At 37.3% G+C, this 16,796-nt stretch overlaps 1 protein-coding gene across 1 annotated transcript; it reads right to left on the bottom strand.

Moving 5' to 3' along the window:
• Positions 1-1,169: 1,169 nt before the first annotated feature.
• Positions 1,170-16,214, bottom strand: LOC119191410. The gene is given in 16 exon segments (XM_037445314.1): positions 1,170-1,315; positions 1,903-2,056; positions 2,490-2,909; positions 3,288-3,540; positions 3,623-3,728; positions 3,806-4,054; positions 4,143-4,266; positions 4,833-6,884; positions 6,982-7,138; positions 7,230-7,416; positions 7,535-7,724; positions 7,727-7,789; positions 10,686-10,781; positions 14,097-14,343; positions 15,200-15,362; positions 16,166-16,214. Coding segments are annotated over 16 exon segments (4,641 nt in total). The 3' UTR covers positions 1,170-1,184.
• Positions 16,215-16,796: the final 582 nt, after the last annotated feature.

The raw sequence follows: 16,796 nt of genomic DNA, 5'->3' as shown, positions 1-16,796 counted from the left end.
GACTATGGGTTTAAAGAGACCGAAAACTAAAAAACGGCTTAAAAAGTAGCTAATCATAATTTACAAACAAAATATAGTTCTGACAAATATGGCGGAAATTGCTTTAAAATGATTATATTTTTAATACAACATAAACTTTGGTTTGTTAAAAGTTAAAAAGAAGGTAATCAGGCATATAATATGATGATATAAAATAATTAACATAATGTCGTTTCTTATTTATTAAAAATAATGCCAAAAAATTTAACAATATAAACACTGTAAATCGCGATTGTCTCCAAACTATAAAACTTTTGTTATTACGTTCTTTACGCCGACGATATGCATCTTACAAGTATAGGAATTATCGTCATAGCATAGACGTGCGCGCATCAATTTTAATTTCGTTTTCTATTATACACTCAGCAGCGGTTCGGTAGTGTTACGTAACGTCATTGCAGGTAGCCAGTAGGCCTACGACTGATATCGATCTATGCAATCGATCCCAAACCCCGCCTCCCAAACGAAGTAAAACAAATTTGCCAAGTTATTTTGACCCTTAGGGTGGTCGACCGCGAACTTTGCTGATTGTACATATATGTATGTATGTAGTGTACTACATATATGTATGTAGTGGAAACCATCCATTGTGTGTTTTTCCCGGCATAGAGTTCTGGAAAATTCTATGTTTGCGAGCTACGTGCCTTATAAATGAACAGTTTAGCTGTTGATGAGTCAACAAATACCAGTAATTGTGGTTAAATTTTTAATAGTTTTCCCTCATTCCATAACGGAAAATCATATTTGTTCATATTGACGTAGTTCACTGTTGACTTTTACAGTGACTTAATATTAACATTATTCATACTAATATCGCGTATATTTTTTTATATTGAATCAAAATTTCATTTCCTACAACATATTATAATTATAAATTTTGAGCCAGTAGGTACTGTACCTATGGTACACAAATAAATTATGCGTGTGATATTGTCTTATAAATATAAGAAATAAATCAGCTTCAACAAAATGTTATTACATTAATATTTTTGGATTTTATAATTGCCAGTTTGGGCAGTCCAGTGTTTTTGCTTTTTATGGTATTTCAAAACTAAATAAATAAAATATTTTTAACTGATAGCTATTCTCGTGTTGAAAAACATTATCACAAACTGAGGAAATAAGTTTTGTGCATCTGTTTATATCTAATTAGAGCATCGTACTGACCTGTGCGTGTTCTTGGCGGGCGAGTGCAGCGCGGGCGCGTGCGGGCGGACGGGCGACGACACCGGCCGCGGGATCTTGGACCCGCGCGCCGTCGCCGGCGACGTCTCCCCTGCGGACACATGCGCACTTCTCAACACGTGCTTATACACAACTAGCGACCCGCCCCGGCTTCGCACGGGTGCAATGCTGATACTAAATACACTACAGAACAACTGTGAACGTTGTATATAAAAACATAGCGGCCAGCTCTGGCTTCGCACGGGTATAACATAACAAAATAACAGTGGTTCTCCACTATTTAATGGATGTTATTATACATATAAACCTTCCTCTTGAATCACTCTATCTATTAAAAAAAAACCGCATCAAAATCAAAATCAAAATCATCAAATTTAAAGATTTAAGCATACAAAGGGACATAGGGACAGAGAAAGCGACTTTGTTTTATACTGATGATACACATGGCGCCTCAACTTCAAGCGACCGTTACAGAACACCGTGCATTTAAATCGAGATGTTTTATGTAATCTTTAAAATCATTTGATGATCTCTATTTCTACGATAATTTTGATGAGAATGTCGGAAATGCTTTGTTATTAATGAGTTTTGAAATGCTTAAAATGTCATCTACGGCGTCACACACAATTAGAACATGCAATCCAATGTCTACGGAACCCAATAAGTATTTGTTCTAACCGGACGGCGTGACGGGACTCTCAGCGTTACTAAGCATCTCCCACTTTAGTTGCAATCTTCTGAACTTGCCTCCCGTGTTGGCATTGCCCGTGTTCCCACTGCCCGCGCTACTCGCCGACCCTGGGCGCCAGGGCTCCTCGCCGCTAGACTCCAGCTGCAAGTACAACACCATATACACCACTTGCATTAAGAGTATAACACACATGCTTGCGGTAAAATTATAAAATATTTCTATTTGGAAATCTTACGACTGAAAAAGTAAATAATTTTACTGATATTATTCAAATTCGTATACGTTAAAAAAGTTATAATAACGTGCTAAAATAATCTATCGAGAGAAATTAGTATGTATTTAGATACTTAGTTACCAAAAACATTTCAAACACACACGTCAACATACCAACTAAAAATTAAAAACATAATGTATGGTGGGAAAGCGTTAGTAAATAAATATTAGAAGCAATAAGCGGTTACTTGTAAGCAGATGTGTAACTGAACCTGTAAATAACGGAAACCACAAATCATTTGCTATGTAACAAAGCACATTGAATCTAATGTGACAGTGACACACAGCCCCGCCGAGTTACCTTCGCTTCATTGCCGGACGCCTTAGCGGACGGTTTATTGTTCTCTAAACTATCTGTGTAATCATCGCTGTCGTCAAACACGAGCCGGTCGAACGCTTGCATCAATTTAGAGCCCAAGTGAATCCCGGACCATCTGCGGTTCATTTCTAATTCAATTCTGCTGTTGTTTGGACACACGTCATAGCCAATTGCGAGAGGATTGACGCACGAGCGTGGTCGGTTCTTTTCTACTATTGTTTTGACATTTGCAGAATCGTTTAAGAGGTCGGGTGTGGATGGCTCCTTGTTTTTGGGCTCTTTGTGTCTCATGATAACGCTGGTCTGGCAGTCGTCGCTGGACAGGCCGCTCGACTGCATCGAACGTACCAGCTTCAGCAAGTTGCGCTGGTTCAGTGTTAGTGGTGGGTTAATCGTAGTGGGCTGTTAAATACACCAAATTGTTTTTAGCTTCATGCATCATGCGATCCGTCGTTAGTGTTACGTCATAGCCGAATGTCCTTGAAACTTCGGGACTATGAGTTGAGCCATGCTCTTATTTGCATTTTATGTAAGCTGTGCACGAAACGAGACGGCAATATTTGATTTTATACGCGGTGAACTGTGATTTATAAGCACATGCAACGATAAAATGCAAATAAAGCGATGTTTGCTCCGGTTGGCGGCGGTTCGATAATATGCGATAGTGGAATCGACAGACGACAGACACGGGATATTGATTACGTCGTTTGAAATGGAAAGTTAGCGCTAGGAGCCAGTCCGGTACCACATCGTGTGGTTTATAACTAAGTGATCACTTACCCTGCTTGCAGCCCGCATGTCGCTTTCGATTCTCTTGAAACTCCTGTGCAGTTCCCGCATTTCGAACATAAGATCGAGTGAGAACGGAAGCAGTTTCAAGGGTTCCAGACTGGCCAACAACGTATCCAGAAGGGCTCGGCATCGTGGCTCCCCGACACAACCAGCGAGGATCAGGGAGTCCGGCCCGTAATGTTTCGCGAGGATCGATTCCCGCGTACGGACGTACGACACCCATGCATCGACCGTTTGTGCGCTGTTATAGAAAAGGACATAGGTACTCAAATGATATCTAGAAATAATGAAGACGATAAAGTGAAACAAAGAAATGAACTTACTTGAGCAAACCCAAAATGAATGCGTTGAATTTAACCAGTCCTTCAGTTACCGCATCCTCACTATTTATCCTCAATACCAATTCGTTTAAAGATTTTGTAATGGGACCTATGAACATAAAATTATCTTTAATTAAAGTCAATATAAACAAATATAACCATTAATTATAACTGTTGGTCGCTTACCCTGTCTCGCTGTAGCTTCTACCATTTGCCAAACGGAATTATTGACAGCTCCAAATGAGGTTTCAATGTTCTCTTTAAGGCCGTCTCTAAAAACGGCATACAATGCTGGACACAAAGCATTCAGAGCTATCTTAGCGCAAGCCGGGGATTGCTTCGAGTCTCCCAGGAAACCGAGTTCCGCTTGGTCGGTCGCCGGGGAAAAGTGTTGAATTAACATTTCTACAGCGTCCGTCACGTTCGAAACCAGGGCTAAAAAGGTACATTCACTATGTAAAACCTTAAAAAATGTATTGAATTTATATTGAATAAGGTACTTACTATTTTAATGAAAGCTTACCTCTCTTTTGTGACACATCAATCACATCGTACTTCGGTCTACCTTCAATGCGCACGGGACTACCAAACTCATCGGGACTTACTTCAGCTTCTTCGCAGATAGGCATTTCAGCTAAGTTTTTACCCTAAAATCCACTCGTTAATAAATACTTGTATCGACAAAAATAGCAACAAATGCGAGGTGATGATGACTAGCACAAAGTTGTGGTTGGCTAGATGAAAAACAAAATTATAGAAATAGTGCAAAATAATCTCTTAGCATAAAATGCGCGGTACGCCTGCTAAGGGAATAAGCCGATTGTGTTGATATCAGCCATGCGACGACAAGCACATCTAGCACATAAATCATACCAAAAAATAAACTGAAAAAAAAAAAGAAACAAAGGTACTCACAGAAATCGATAGAAAATGTCGTGGGCAATAGAAGCACTAGTGAACAAGTTACCTGGTAATGTCTTTGCGCTATCACGGTTGAAATATTAGGCGAATTGGGCGGAGTGTTGAGAGTGTCTCCTTTAACATCTTCCACAGTTCTCAGTTGAGTCTGTTGTCCCTCAGTTGGGGCCTCAGACTTCTGCGCAAAACTTACAGACTTCTTACTATTGCAACTACTGCCACTTGATTCTGTGGACCTCTGATTCTCTTCTTGAGACCGTTTCATTTGTAGAAATTTGCTAACTTGATTTCTTACCTTTTGCACCTGATTTTGATCCCATTCATCCATATTTTGGCAGTTGAAACCGCTTTGTTTTAGGAATTCTTCTAATTGCTGCAAATCGGCACTGCTTATAAGAGCTCCTGGGGGAGGGAATTCTGTGTATTCCATTTTCTTTGTGCGCGGTTTAGGTAGCGGAGGTGTATGAGGTCTGTGAAGCTTGATCTCGTTAGATTTTCCTGATTCTAGACTGCTTTCAGTCCCTACTCCTTCATCAGGATAGTATTCATTATAATCAGCGTCTTTGTCAGCCGCGTCTAGGAATTGTTGCGAGAGTCGCTTTGCGGCCAAATCGTTGTTTTTCCTGTAATCTACATTTTGATTTTGTAAGTAGTAGGGCTCTTGAAGCGACCTTCTTTTAGTCTTATGTTCTGTTGCAGCTGTCATACATACAATAGGATCTTGAATCAATTCATCCATCTCAAACATGCTGTAGCGTTTAGTGTGCGCACTAGCTTTGCGTGTCTTATCCATAGACTTGCGTAATATGCTTTTCGGCAATGGTGGTCGCGGAGGAGCTAACTCTCCTTGTTTGACAATGCGATTTTGATCCGCCAACGATAATGATCGTCTAGGAATAATTGGATTTCCTCTTTGACCTTCGTTGTTTGCACTTGCTTCAGAGCTTGTTGCGCTATCATAGCGATAGACGAACAAAGGATTAAAGTTTCCAGCAGGTGCAGGGCTGTTTTGTGCAGAGGAATCTGTTAACATAGTAGATGAACCTCTATAACCCGAAGACGGTTGAGTGGCTGTACTTGAACTAGATGAAACCGCGGTGGTGTTTCCTGCTAGGTTGTTACAGTCGCAGCTCATAGGCCTGTTTTTAGATTTTGAGGGAGTAGCGTTACAGTATTTCTCGCCACACCTAGTCTCCTTATCTTTGACGTGTTGCATTAGTTCCGGCATCTCTGACAACATTTGCTTGCATTCCATTGGCAGCAAAAAGTTTAGCGAATCCCAGTCTTTAATGTGTCCAAGACCTTTCTTTTTTAGCATTTCAACATCATTGCACGAAAATGGACGTTTCCCTTTTACTTGCAATCTATTTCTTTTCATTTCACTTGTTTTCGGTGAAACATTGACTTTCAGTGGATTTAAGTAAATGTTTGGCCTTCCGTTTAAGAAACTTATATCTGGTAAAGTATAGTTAGGGTAAAGAACAAAGACAGGTTTTTCGCATCCACCCTCTTTGAGTTTTTGCAAGAATGATGGCTCTACAACTTTAAACAATTCACGTTCGTGGGAGATACTAGAGTGCTGCATACTTGAAGTTTGGATGCTCTTATCGATAGTTTCACTTTCAAGATGGGTTGAAGTGGTCTTGTGGTCACAGGGTTCTCTTTGCAACAATCTGTTCATTTTTGTGATCTGTGTGCCATCTGACTCAGAACAACTTGAAATGCTGACACTAGTAGCTGACGACTGAGAAGAACATGATTTGCGATTGCTTCTCAATTTGCATGGACTGTTCATTATATTCATATTAGATCTTTTAATAATTGGTTTGTTGACTGTGGCATACAAATTAGTTTCGCTATCACTGAATTTAACTTCTTCGATCGTCTCTTCTTCTTCAATTAATACATCATCATAGACTCTATTGGCGAACGGGTTCGAAGCTGGAATTTCTTCATAAACAGCTGAAGCGTTCTCTTCAACAACACTACCAGGTACCTCTAGAGGCGGTCGATCGGCCGGTATAATTTTTGAGTCTCCCATTTTTTGCTCTCCCACTGACTCTCCGCTTTCACCCCCAGAACTAGACGGCCAGCACTCAGATCTATCCATTTGTTCCATACTGACAATGCCGTCATTGCTCATACTTTTTTGCTTCATAAATAATTTTACTAGACTAAACGATTGTTTTGGCTGACTTTTATCGGTGGAAGTCTGATTGTCAGTAGACGAGGTGCTCATTGGCTCTGAATGTTGACTTCCGTGTGTTGAACGTTGTTGAGATACATCGTAAACTTTCATACAGACGGGTGTGCCGGACAGCCTCTGGTTGGCGGTAAAGGAGTCGACCTAAAAACATAGGTGTTAAGTAGTTATGGCAATTAAACGAAATTCACAAATGATTATGGTCTTAGTAATTGGTTTCTAATTAAACCGTGGCACGTACCGTCGAGTTGCTTAAAGCCGCGGAGTTAATGGAACTATTCATAAACTTTCTTCTATAAAGATTAGGTAAACTTTGGCTTTTGATAACAGAATTGTTCATGTCGTTTGTGGCATCAGTCGATTCATTCGAGTCTTCATTGTTGTTGCCTGATGGGTGTCTAAAGGATAAAAACATTATCATTAGTTAATGTCTAATTAGACCCGCAATTGCGGGTGATTAATAAATACAAATACGAAAAATGTATTTACCTTCTTAATGGCGATTGACTGCTTTGTTTCTTAAGTTTACTCCATGTGGTTAATCCTAAATCACTTCTAGCCATAGATGTTGTTAACTTATTTGTAATCTTCTTACATCTTTCTAATAATTCTAAATTCCTGCGCGTTCTTTCATCGTTATCTAAAGTTACGTTTTCTTCTTCCTTACCCAATTTGTCTGAAAACATACTGGGTATTTAGTGTGGTTATTATGAGTAATTACTTCAACATGAATCATGACTAAGATAAACATATGATTACACATTAGTTGGAAAGTATTATTCAGCGTATCGTACCATGTTTTTGATTGACGGCTGGTTCGGCGCACTCACTATCCTCAGAGTAAGTGGTGAGGCTGCCCTCGAAGGCGATCGTGTAGTTGTCCTTGTTGGCCTGGCAGGTTAGGATGAGGTCCTGCTCGGTGGGCAGCTCGCAGTCGAGACTGTCCACGCTGAAGTGGACGCCGTGTCCGCCCTCCTTCACCGGGGGGAGAACAACAGCTCCGACTTGCATATCGACATTGTGTTGATCGAACCGACGGATTCTTCACCCTGTTTGTATGATTCTAGTCAATTTCATTCTACCAGTTAACAAGGAATTATGTTTCATCGGTGTCTCTTGTTTAGAGTGTAAAATTATTTGTTCAAAATTCTGAGATCACCTACGCAGCGAAGCGGACGTTGTTATTGAGCCAAATTTCAGCTTGTTTTCGACAAGTGTTCTTTAATCATTTATATTACCTACTCGCCGAGCAGACATTTGTTTTACTGAAATGATCGATAATCCAAATCTACTGATTCATTCATTTATTTCTAGTGAACAGTTTCAGAAGTTTTAATACCATATTAAATTTTCTCTTACAGTTGCCGCCATTGATTATAATAGACTAGGGCGTAAGGTGTTTTTAAAGTCTAGATAATGTGGGATGTCAGTTTTTATGCTTTTCACCATAAATTGGGTCTGATTGAAATCATTGTAACCGAATGACTACCACATCGTCAGGACTACTAAATGTACAATAAGCCCTTTGACTAATTGAAACGAACGAGCACAAAGTACCAAACGTAATAATAACAAGTGAACGTTCTCGGAACATTTCGAAACCTGGGCGCGTGCTAGTTCAAACATAAACATTTACGTCTGTTGTAAGTTTGGATGCGGATGCAAGTCTCGTCTAAAAATAAGGGCCTGCAGCTTTCATTTGCAATGAACGCCCAAATATTTTATAAATATTCAATTTATATCGGCTATTTTATTAGGCTATTCTGATTGATAATAATTGGTATTGAGATTTCAATATAGCATCAACAATAAAAAGGAGGCAATAGACATGTCATACAAAGAAATAAACATTGTTCTGAACTAATAAAATAGATTCTAACGCCTAGTGCAGGACATTGGGTTGACAAACAATATGGCCGCCCGGGCGGGCGTTATCAAATTTAATTCCTTTTCCTGCTAAATGAGGTCACAAATCAAACAGCGACTCATAGCTCGCCATATGTTTCATTGTAACAACATTATTGCCAACACAACAAAAAGTTTATATGCATGTAATATTCATCATAAGTACACAAAATAATAATTGGGTGCGCGGGTAGTTCGACTAAATCAGATCACAAATCTTAAATCTAAATAATGTGCTAAATAAAGTAATAAAACAAACCCTATAGGTTAGCTATAATGTGTTAATAATATCTATAAATAAAGCAGTTAGTTTAAAAATAATAAATAAGATAATAAAATGATAAGTGTAATTGCAGAGTTTATATAATTTCACTGAGATTTGACCTCTAGACTTGCTTATCTTCAGAGCTAAAGTTAATAAAATAGAGACACAAAATGCAATCAAAGCAATAGCGCATACATGAAAGAAGAAAAATGGTAGAATTACTTCACTCACTGAATAATATCCATTGCAGGAATCCCAATCAAATTCGGTCACACCCATTTTTAAATCTATTATCAATGTCCTTATTAAAACTTATTAAACACTATATCATCCACAGAATGAATAATTAAGCGTGAGGGCCATCGCGCGCTCTCTCTTACACTAACGATGTCAATAAGTTCACTGCATCCACTGAATCCCTTATCTAACGCACACACAATTATCAATTGGGTCCTTCGAACTGTAGCACTGTTTGGTAAAGCAACATGTGATAGTATTCATTGCAAGAAATTTACAGCAGCACAGTACGCACTAACTCCCGGGAGTTGTAACCACGACTGGGGCAGCGGGAATATTAATTTTAATATTAGCCACCGCAAACGGTTCTCAAACTTTGCCCTGCGCACGTGTTCACACGTTGAACGCACACGATGCGATTGCGAGTAATTCTTTCAGTGGTTTTATAAAGGAAACTGATCTGAACGGGGCGTTAACCGTTCATTAACAGCACAATATTTATTAGAACGGAATTAACAGATTGTTTTCGCTAATTAGTTCAAGGCTGAACACTTTAAAAGAGGTTATTGAAGTTGTAAACATTAATGATGTTGATGAGTCAGGCACAGTTGGTAATAATATTTTTCCGACAATTCATAACATCGTCGCGCGAGCTCCACTGTTTGAGAACGTTTGACTGATAGAAGAGACTCATTGGCAACTCACACATGGTGGCATTATGTGCACGACCACACATAAGAACGATTAAATATAGCGCACGCACACATCGATACACGTGGAGGGAATTGAGCGTATGAGCGAGGGGAATAACAAGTGTTGTTAAACTGATTGACGCAATTTCAATGTGAACACTACACTCACACATCGAAGTTGTTCTTATTTTATCATTACTACCGCTACATCCCGTGGGACCAACGTACTTGGTAGACAGTATATAGGAACACTTTTGTGAATGCTGAGCAACTACCTGGGCTTTCTACTTACCACGTGCGTGTGTGCGTACTCGCGGGATTTGAATAACAACTAAAATAGTATCATTAAGAATGAGTTCTTTACATACTTATTATTTCATTTATTGGGTACCCATTTTGTTAAGACAGTTTTCTTCTAATATTAATCATAATATTATGGTATTAATTATTATAAGCACTACTATTTAATCATGTCACCTTACTGCAACTTAAGAGAGTACGTTTTAAATGATTAAATTATTTGAATGATGATTTATCGCCTTTCCCGGGAAGAATTTGCCTAAATATAATGAGGCTAAAACATTCAAATTTCGCGCTAGCGTGAAAATATTGCATTGGTAAATTGCTTTGGAAAGGCGGCATCTATCGTAACTGCTTTAAACTACAATACGAAATGTTTGTCAAAAGAGGGCGCTTTCCGAAAAATTTATTGAATGAATCATGAGTGGCCGTAATATTTTGTACAATTGCAATTTAGATATGAAAGTGCTTGAGCCGTGTGGATATGATATGAGAAGTAATTAACAGATTGTGATAAACAACACAGAACAGCAATGTGAGGCGAACCTGTAAACTACTGTCGGCACTGACACTGCTGTCGAATCGAAACCTTTCCATGAGAGAGCTCGAGATGCTGGCGAACATCTCGCCTCGGGGGTTACTCTGCAATACACCATTATATAATATCATCCACCAAAAGGAAAAGGTTTGTAACTGAAAACAAAGTAAATATACATAAACATAAATAAATAAGGAAATAAGACATTGTACGTGTTATATTGTAAAATATATTACCAAGAAACACCGTGATACTAGCTAAATACAAAAGTGCACTGATGTGTTTACGATTCTGTTGCGATAATTGTCATTTTTTTTATTTATAAATACTTGTTTATTTATGGAAGTGAGTCCATTATTATGAAATTATTATATCCGGTTAAGTACCCAATTAAATATTTATCTACTCATGGTCGTAAACATAAAAAATGTTTACTTAATTATTTATTTTTCTGGTTTGTTTATTAGTATGACCGCGAGGAATTTGTAGTAAATATTTTTTCAAGTGGTGTAACAATTCTTACAAATATATATGATTAAATAAATAACATAACTAATTTCATCGTAGCTTTAATTTTGTAATATGAAATAAGCAAAACAACTACATACTATTATTAGGTATCCATTATAGTTTATGAATCCTAGATATCAATTAATTTTATATTACAGTTATCTATTAAATTAATTGTATTTATTTTTGTTAAACATTAAAATGTAACACGTTAGTTATAGTACACATTAATCATGTTAGATATTGTTGTTGAAATATTATATTCATGGTCTTATGTTAATACATACACATTAGGCACATGTAAAAGTTGTAATGGCACCTAATATTGTCATATTCATACAACATTGATCTGGATATGCAATGAAAATTTACAATGCACCTAACATGATTATCTCTGCATCACCCTAAGTTTGACTGGCAGAGAATGCCCAAGGCATTAAGTCCGCCGTATACTTTTGTATATGAAGTGCTAAATAAATAAAATTTAAACAAAAGGGGAAGTGATGTTCTATATTAATAGAATGTATTTTTTCGTCCCTAGGCCAGCCTTGTCTACGTCCGGGCATACGTCGCTTCTATTCCCTTGGCACGTTATTTTTTTGTGTATTTATTCACCAAGTCTAACCCGTTTTTGTTAGACAGCGCGCTATAGTGGTGGAAGTAGAGTAGGTGATGGTAAATGGAAAAGGGTTCGGATAGTATTAACTGAAGAGAAATGATTAACTCTCGCCAGTTGACATAATTATGTCGGCCTAAGAAAATTATTTAACTGGATGTAGATCTTCATTCAGGAAACTATTACTTACTTTCTACTTAAATTTTGTAATTAGGTAATACGGATTATCGATATTTGAAAACTAGTCCTGTAGATGGGTCTAAGCATTTGGTATGTTATATATTTTAGACTTATTTGGCAAGGAACAGTAAGTAAGTATAATTTTTGTATGATGGATCTTCGCGTTTGGTATGTTATACTATATTTTAGACGTATTTGGCAAGGAACAGTATCGCTTTTTGCGTTGTTTTAATCTTAAATCTGTAAAAAGGGCAAAGTCCAATAACGGTTTTTATTTGAAAGAAATTCTAATCGATATTATTTGTATACATTTGAAGAGAACTCTAAAAAGCGAGCGTATTGAAATAAATAATTTAATTTTAAAGAATCGTTTTGATTTTGACATTTAATAATTTTAGTTTACTTAAATATTAAACTTAAAATGAATGCTTTTAATATATAGGTGTAACAACAATGGAACGCACCCCAAAAATTTGAGAATAACCGCGATTTTTTTTTTAATTTTCCCATTATATCCGCGAATCACAATGATATGGAGTATAGTCTTCCACATTTAACAGCCGTTTTCAATAAACGATCCCAATCTCAATCTTCCATCAAATTCCGAGAATGAAACAATCAAAATAACTCATACTTTGTAGGTATGTAAAAGAATTATTCTGATTGGTAAATTTTTCAGATAGATCGAAAAAAGCTATTGGGATCGTATACTGAAAATGGCGGTGAATGGATCTAAGTTTGCGGATTATTTCGTTCAATAACCAGCTAATTAACACTTGAATTAAAAATATATAATACATAATATAACGTAACACCAATTAAGGCTTATGCGTTACATATACTTAGTTTGAAGTTAATAATAATTATAACAGTGATGTCATGCCAAGAATTACAAACATATGTTGACTTGCATATTTCACCAACATGTAGTCAAATAATATAAACTGGCTGTATTACAGTGGCTGTGAATAATCTTTATTTCATTCATCCCAGATGACATTGCGTTAAGGTTGGCAGCATACACAGCTGAATAAAAGGTATAAATACAGACAGATTGTCATCACTTCCGCACGCTGATCCACTGTCACAGCCGACCTTCAGTACTACATTGCATACTGCCTTGAATATATCAAATCTAAAGGTTTATTAAAACTTCTCGAATCTACCACGATGTCTTTTAGAAGAATTTCGTTTTATCGCTTAAGTTTTTTCTTTTGATTTTATAAGTATTTAGAGTTCAATTACCTACAATACAATATTACACGTGGTGGCATTGTCTATATTTAGTGAAGTTTTTTAGAAGTGTAGGTTTCATCATTGCATTATCTAGGTACAGTATTAGGGATGAGTTGGCTTCGACACTGAGTATTTCATATGTTACGCATGTGGTTATCATTAATGATACAATTGCTGATATATTTGTCAAGGACGTTTCAATGTTATTAAAGAATATAAGTCGGCCAAAAAGTTTCAATTATGAAATCATGCGGCGTGAAAACCTCGCGGTAACATAAATAAAATATTTTTTTATTGTTACGGCGGTTCTTATTTCATGTGCATGGATACATGCCCTTTTATAACTTTATTATTGCAACACGCGCAGGTAATGAATTCACGCCGACTTTATGGGCGACTTGGAGAAAATTTCAAAAACGGATTGCGTTTTATTTTTGTAACTGGATTTTATCTGTTAAACATGATCTGCAGTTGTGGAATGAATTTATAAATATTAACAGCTCCTACAATAGTTGTCAAATAATTCATTAAAAATCAAAATAATTGATCTTAAAAGTTACAAGTAAATGATTTTATTTTACGCTTCGTACTGCGTAAGCATTGCATTTGTAAGACCATTAACCAAAAACGTGTAATTAAGTTCCATCAGCTTTTGTTTTGTGACATTCAAATTGTTTCTTTTTAGGTTTTTTATATGCTATAAAGTATCAGTTTTATGTTTTAGCCGGGGAATTAGTATGGACTATTGACATTACAATGAATTTAATCCTGCCGAAAAAGCAAGCGAACGTGTTCGAAATTCAAATATCGTTTAGTATGTTCATATAGTTTGGAGTTGCGTTCAATCTCAAAACTATATTCCAACATTTTGACTCACATCATGCGTCCTGTCGTCGATGATGGCGTCGTGTGGCAAGTTGGCGGTCATGAGCAGCGCGTGTATGTCCTCAGTCCTGAAGCTCTCCATGTCTGCCTCGGCAAGGTTCGCGTCCAGGTCGCGCGCGAGGTCGTTGTACCTCGATGTGAACTCGAAGCGGGACGCAAGGTCGCTTATACCCTTGTACGAGGCGGAAACTGAGGACAGCACCGAGGTGTGGTGGCAGGAGCCGTCTCGAAAAATTGGGCTGGAACATGAGAAATGTCATTATTAAATTTTGTATTATGGTATGGAGAATTACGGTTGATTCATAAGCTGTTCTTTGGTCGCAACACGTAAGTCGTAATCGACAACACCAATAATATGAATAGATAAAGGATAGCAAAACAATTTAATGCATTATAGGAATCAAGATGATCAGAATAAATAATTGTCATATCTTATGTGCATAAAATGCAATTTTGTGCAATTAATAAATTCTCGCAACATAGTATGTAGAAACTTTGTGGGTATATCAGATGATGTACAAACAGCAAATGAACAATATTGTGAATTTTTCTTAATTCTTATTTGTTCACACGACGGCTTTTGAATGTGCCCGATGGGTAAATGCAGTACAATACAATAAGAGTTTCGAAAAGCATTACACATGTAAGAGGGGTGGAAACCGCGCGTGTTTAACTTTAATTTATGACTACGAAAAATGAAGGCGGTTACTGCAATTAACTTGAAATCAATTTTGTAACTAAAAAAGCATTGTTGTTCCCATTGAAAGAACATTGTTCATAGAATGTAAACAGAACTACGGGAATTCAAACAAAGTTTAAAATTTTTCCTCCTAAGACCTCAGTTAGTAGACAAACAGGGAAAATATATTTTATATGACCCAGTTATGTTTATTGAAACAAAAACTAGTTACTTAGTAATTTTAAAGTTGAGCAAAAGTATTTACGGATAAATATTTTTATCAACGTTATCAATCTACTATCCTTTTGATTGCCAAATATTAGTAAAATACAGATATTAGTAAATGATGACAATACTGGTTCACAATGATTAACGGGAAGTAAGAACAAGTAGCTGAAGAGCGGCAATAAACTCACTTATAATCGAGGAACCACAGGTAACCGGAGTTATCGCAGTGCGCGTCGAGGTCATCGTGAGCCGAGTGCTGGCTCCCGGTGAGGCTGGTGTTGCTGTTGCAGTCCTCGTCGGCGCCTGCCACCCCGGGGCTCGCCGCCTTCAGCCCGAGCCGTGGCGGTGGCCCTGGAATCAAACGAAACGGTCATAAACATTTGCTTTCATTAGCAATGTAGCCAGAATTCTTACTAAGATCTATTCTTAGTTTGTCAGGATGATGAGGTTATATGATTTCGAATATCGATAAGTGTAGTGTTAAACAATAGAGCACTAAAATACGGCTTCATAAATTGAATATAAACGTGAACATTATTAATACTGTGTCGACAGTATGTATTCTAAAAGTCAAATGATCAAATCTAACACTAATCTAAATCTGTATAATTACAGTTTTTGTTCAAATGTGTATGTAAATTCGAGTTTCCTTATTGTCTGTAGATTAAAAATGTTATATTAATCCATGACGTAACGCGTAAATTAATTCTGATCAAAAGCGTGAAGCCATCAATGGCCGAATTTCCGAATGACATTGCAATTAACTGCAGATTTTCGACGGTTATTTCTTAAAAGTTACTGGATAAGAGGTATAAAAGCGACCTTGCTCGCAAATATTCTTCCTTTACCCGCCAGTCAGGATTCGAAACTTTCGCCGTCATAACAAAATGTTAAGGAACAAAAACGCAAGCAAGTAAATACGTATTCATTATAAATAACTGACATACCATTGCAAGACTTATCTACATACTTGTTCACGAAGAGTCTATAAAGGTATTACGTTTAATTGCTCGCTTTTCATTTCATAAACGATGTAACATCGTACTAGTTTAAAGCCAGTCGTATATTTAACGAGTATAAAATGATTCTCCTCATGGCGCCACATTACGTTTATTGGGATATGTACTAAAATGTAGTGGCAGTTGGTTGTTTACCCTGCGAGCTGAGCGCGGGACGTGGGCGGCGTGGCCGCTCCGACAACATGCCATGTAGGGAATGTTGCGGAGCATCCAGATCATAAGGAAAACTACGTAATGCTCCTCGGCGATGTGAACTTTCGCAACATTTAAATACACCGACTTTTTTGTTCCTGGATGATTTGTTAAAACGAAAGTCATAAATTCTCTTGATTTTGATGAAATGAAATGATTTATTTGAATCCGTAAAATGTTAAACATTATTTAGATTCCATCAATATTAAATCTACCACCAGTTCGGAAAACAGTTCTCACCAGAGAAGATGTGATTAATAAGTGATTCAGGGATGAAGTGATCGGCGAGTAAATACGAAATTCATGAACTAATATTTAAACGAAGTAGGTAGTTGGCAATCAAAATTATACGGCATGGCTAGCCTATGAATTAGATGTTTGATACCTACAAATTAGAAGAGGCCTTTAACTTTAGTATTGAGCATATCTTAAAAAGGACAGAGGTTAACAATCGTCACAGTAACGTGAACTTCGTGAGGTTACGGTGTGAGGCCAGACTCCACAAATGACGTAAGTACGGGGAACTGACTCATCAGTGATACATCGGCCATAACAAGAATCGTCTATGACCGGT

Source organism: Manduca sexta, unplaced genomic scaffold (assembly GCF_014839805.1).
Source record: "Manduca sexta isolate Smith_Timp_Sample1 unplaced genomic scaffold, JHU_Msex_v1.0 HiC_scaffold_1487, whole genome shotgun sequence".
Classification (NCBI taxonomy): domain Eukaryota; kingdom Metazoa; phylum Arthropoda; class Insecta; order Lepidoptera; family Sphingidae; genus Manduca; species Manduca sexta.
Note: the sequence above shows the minus strand (reverse complement) of the source record. Positions and strands in the feature narration are given on the sequence as shown.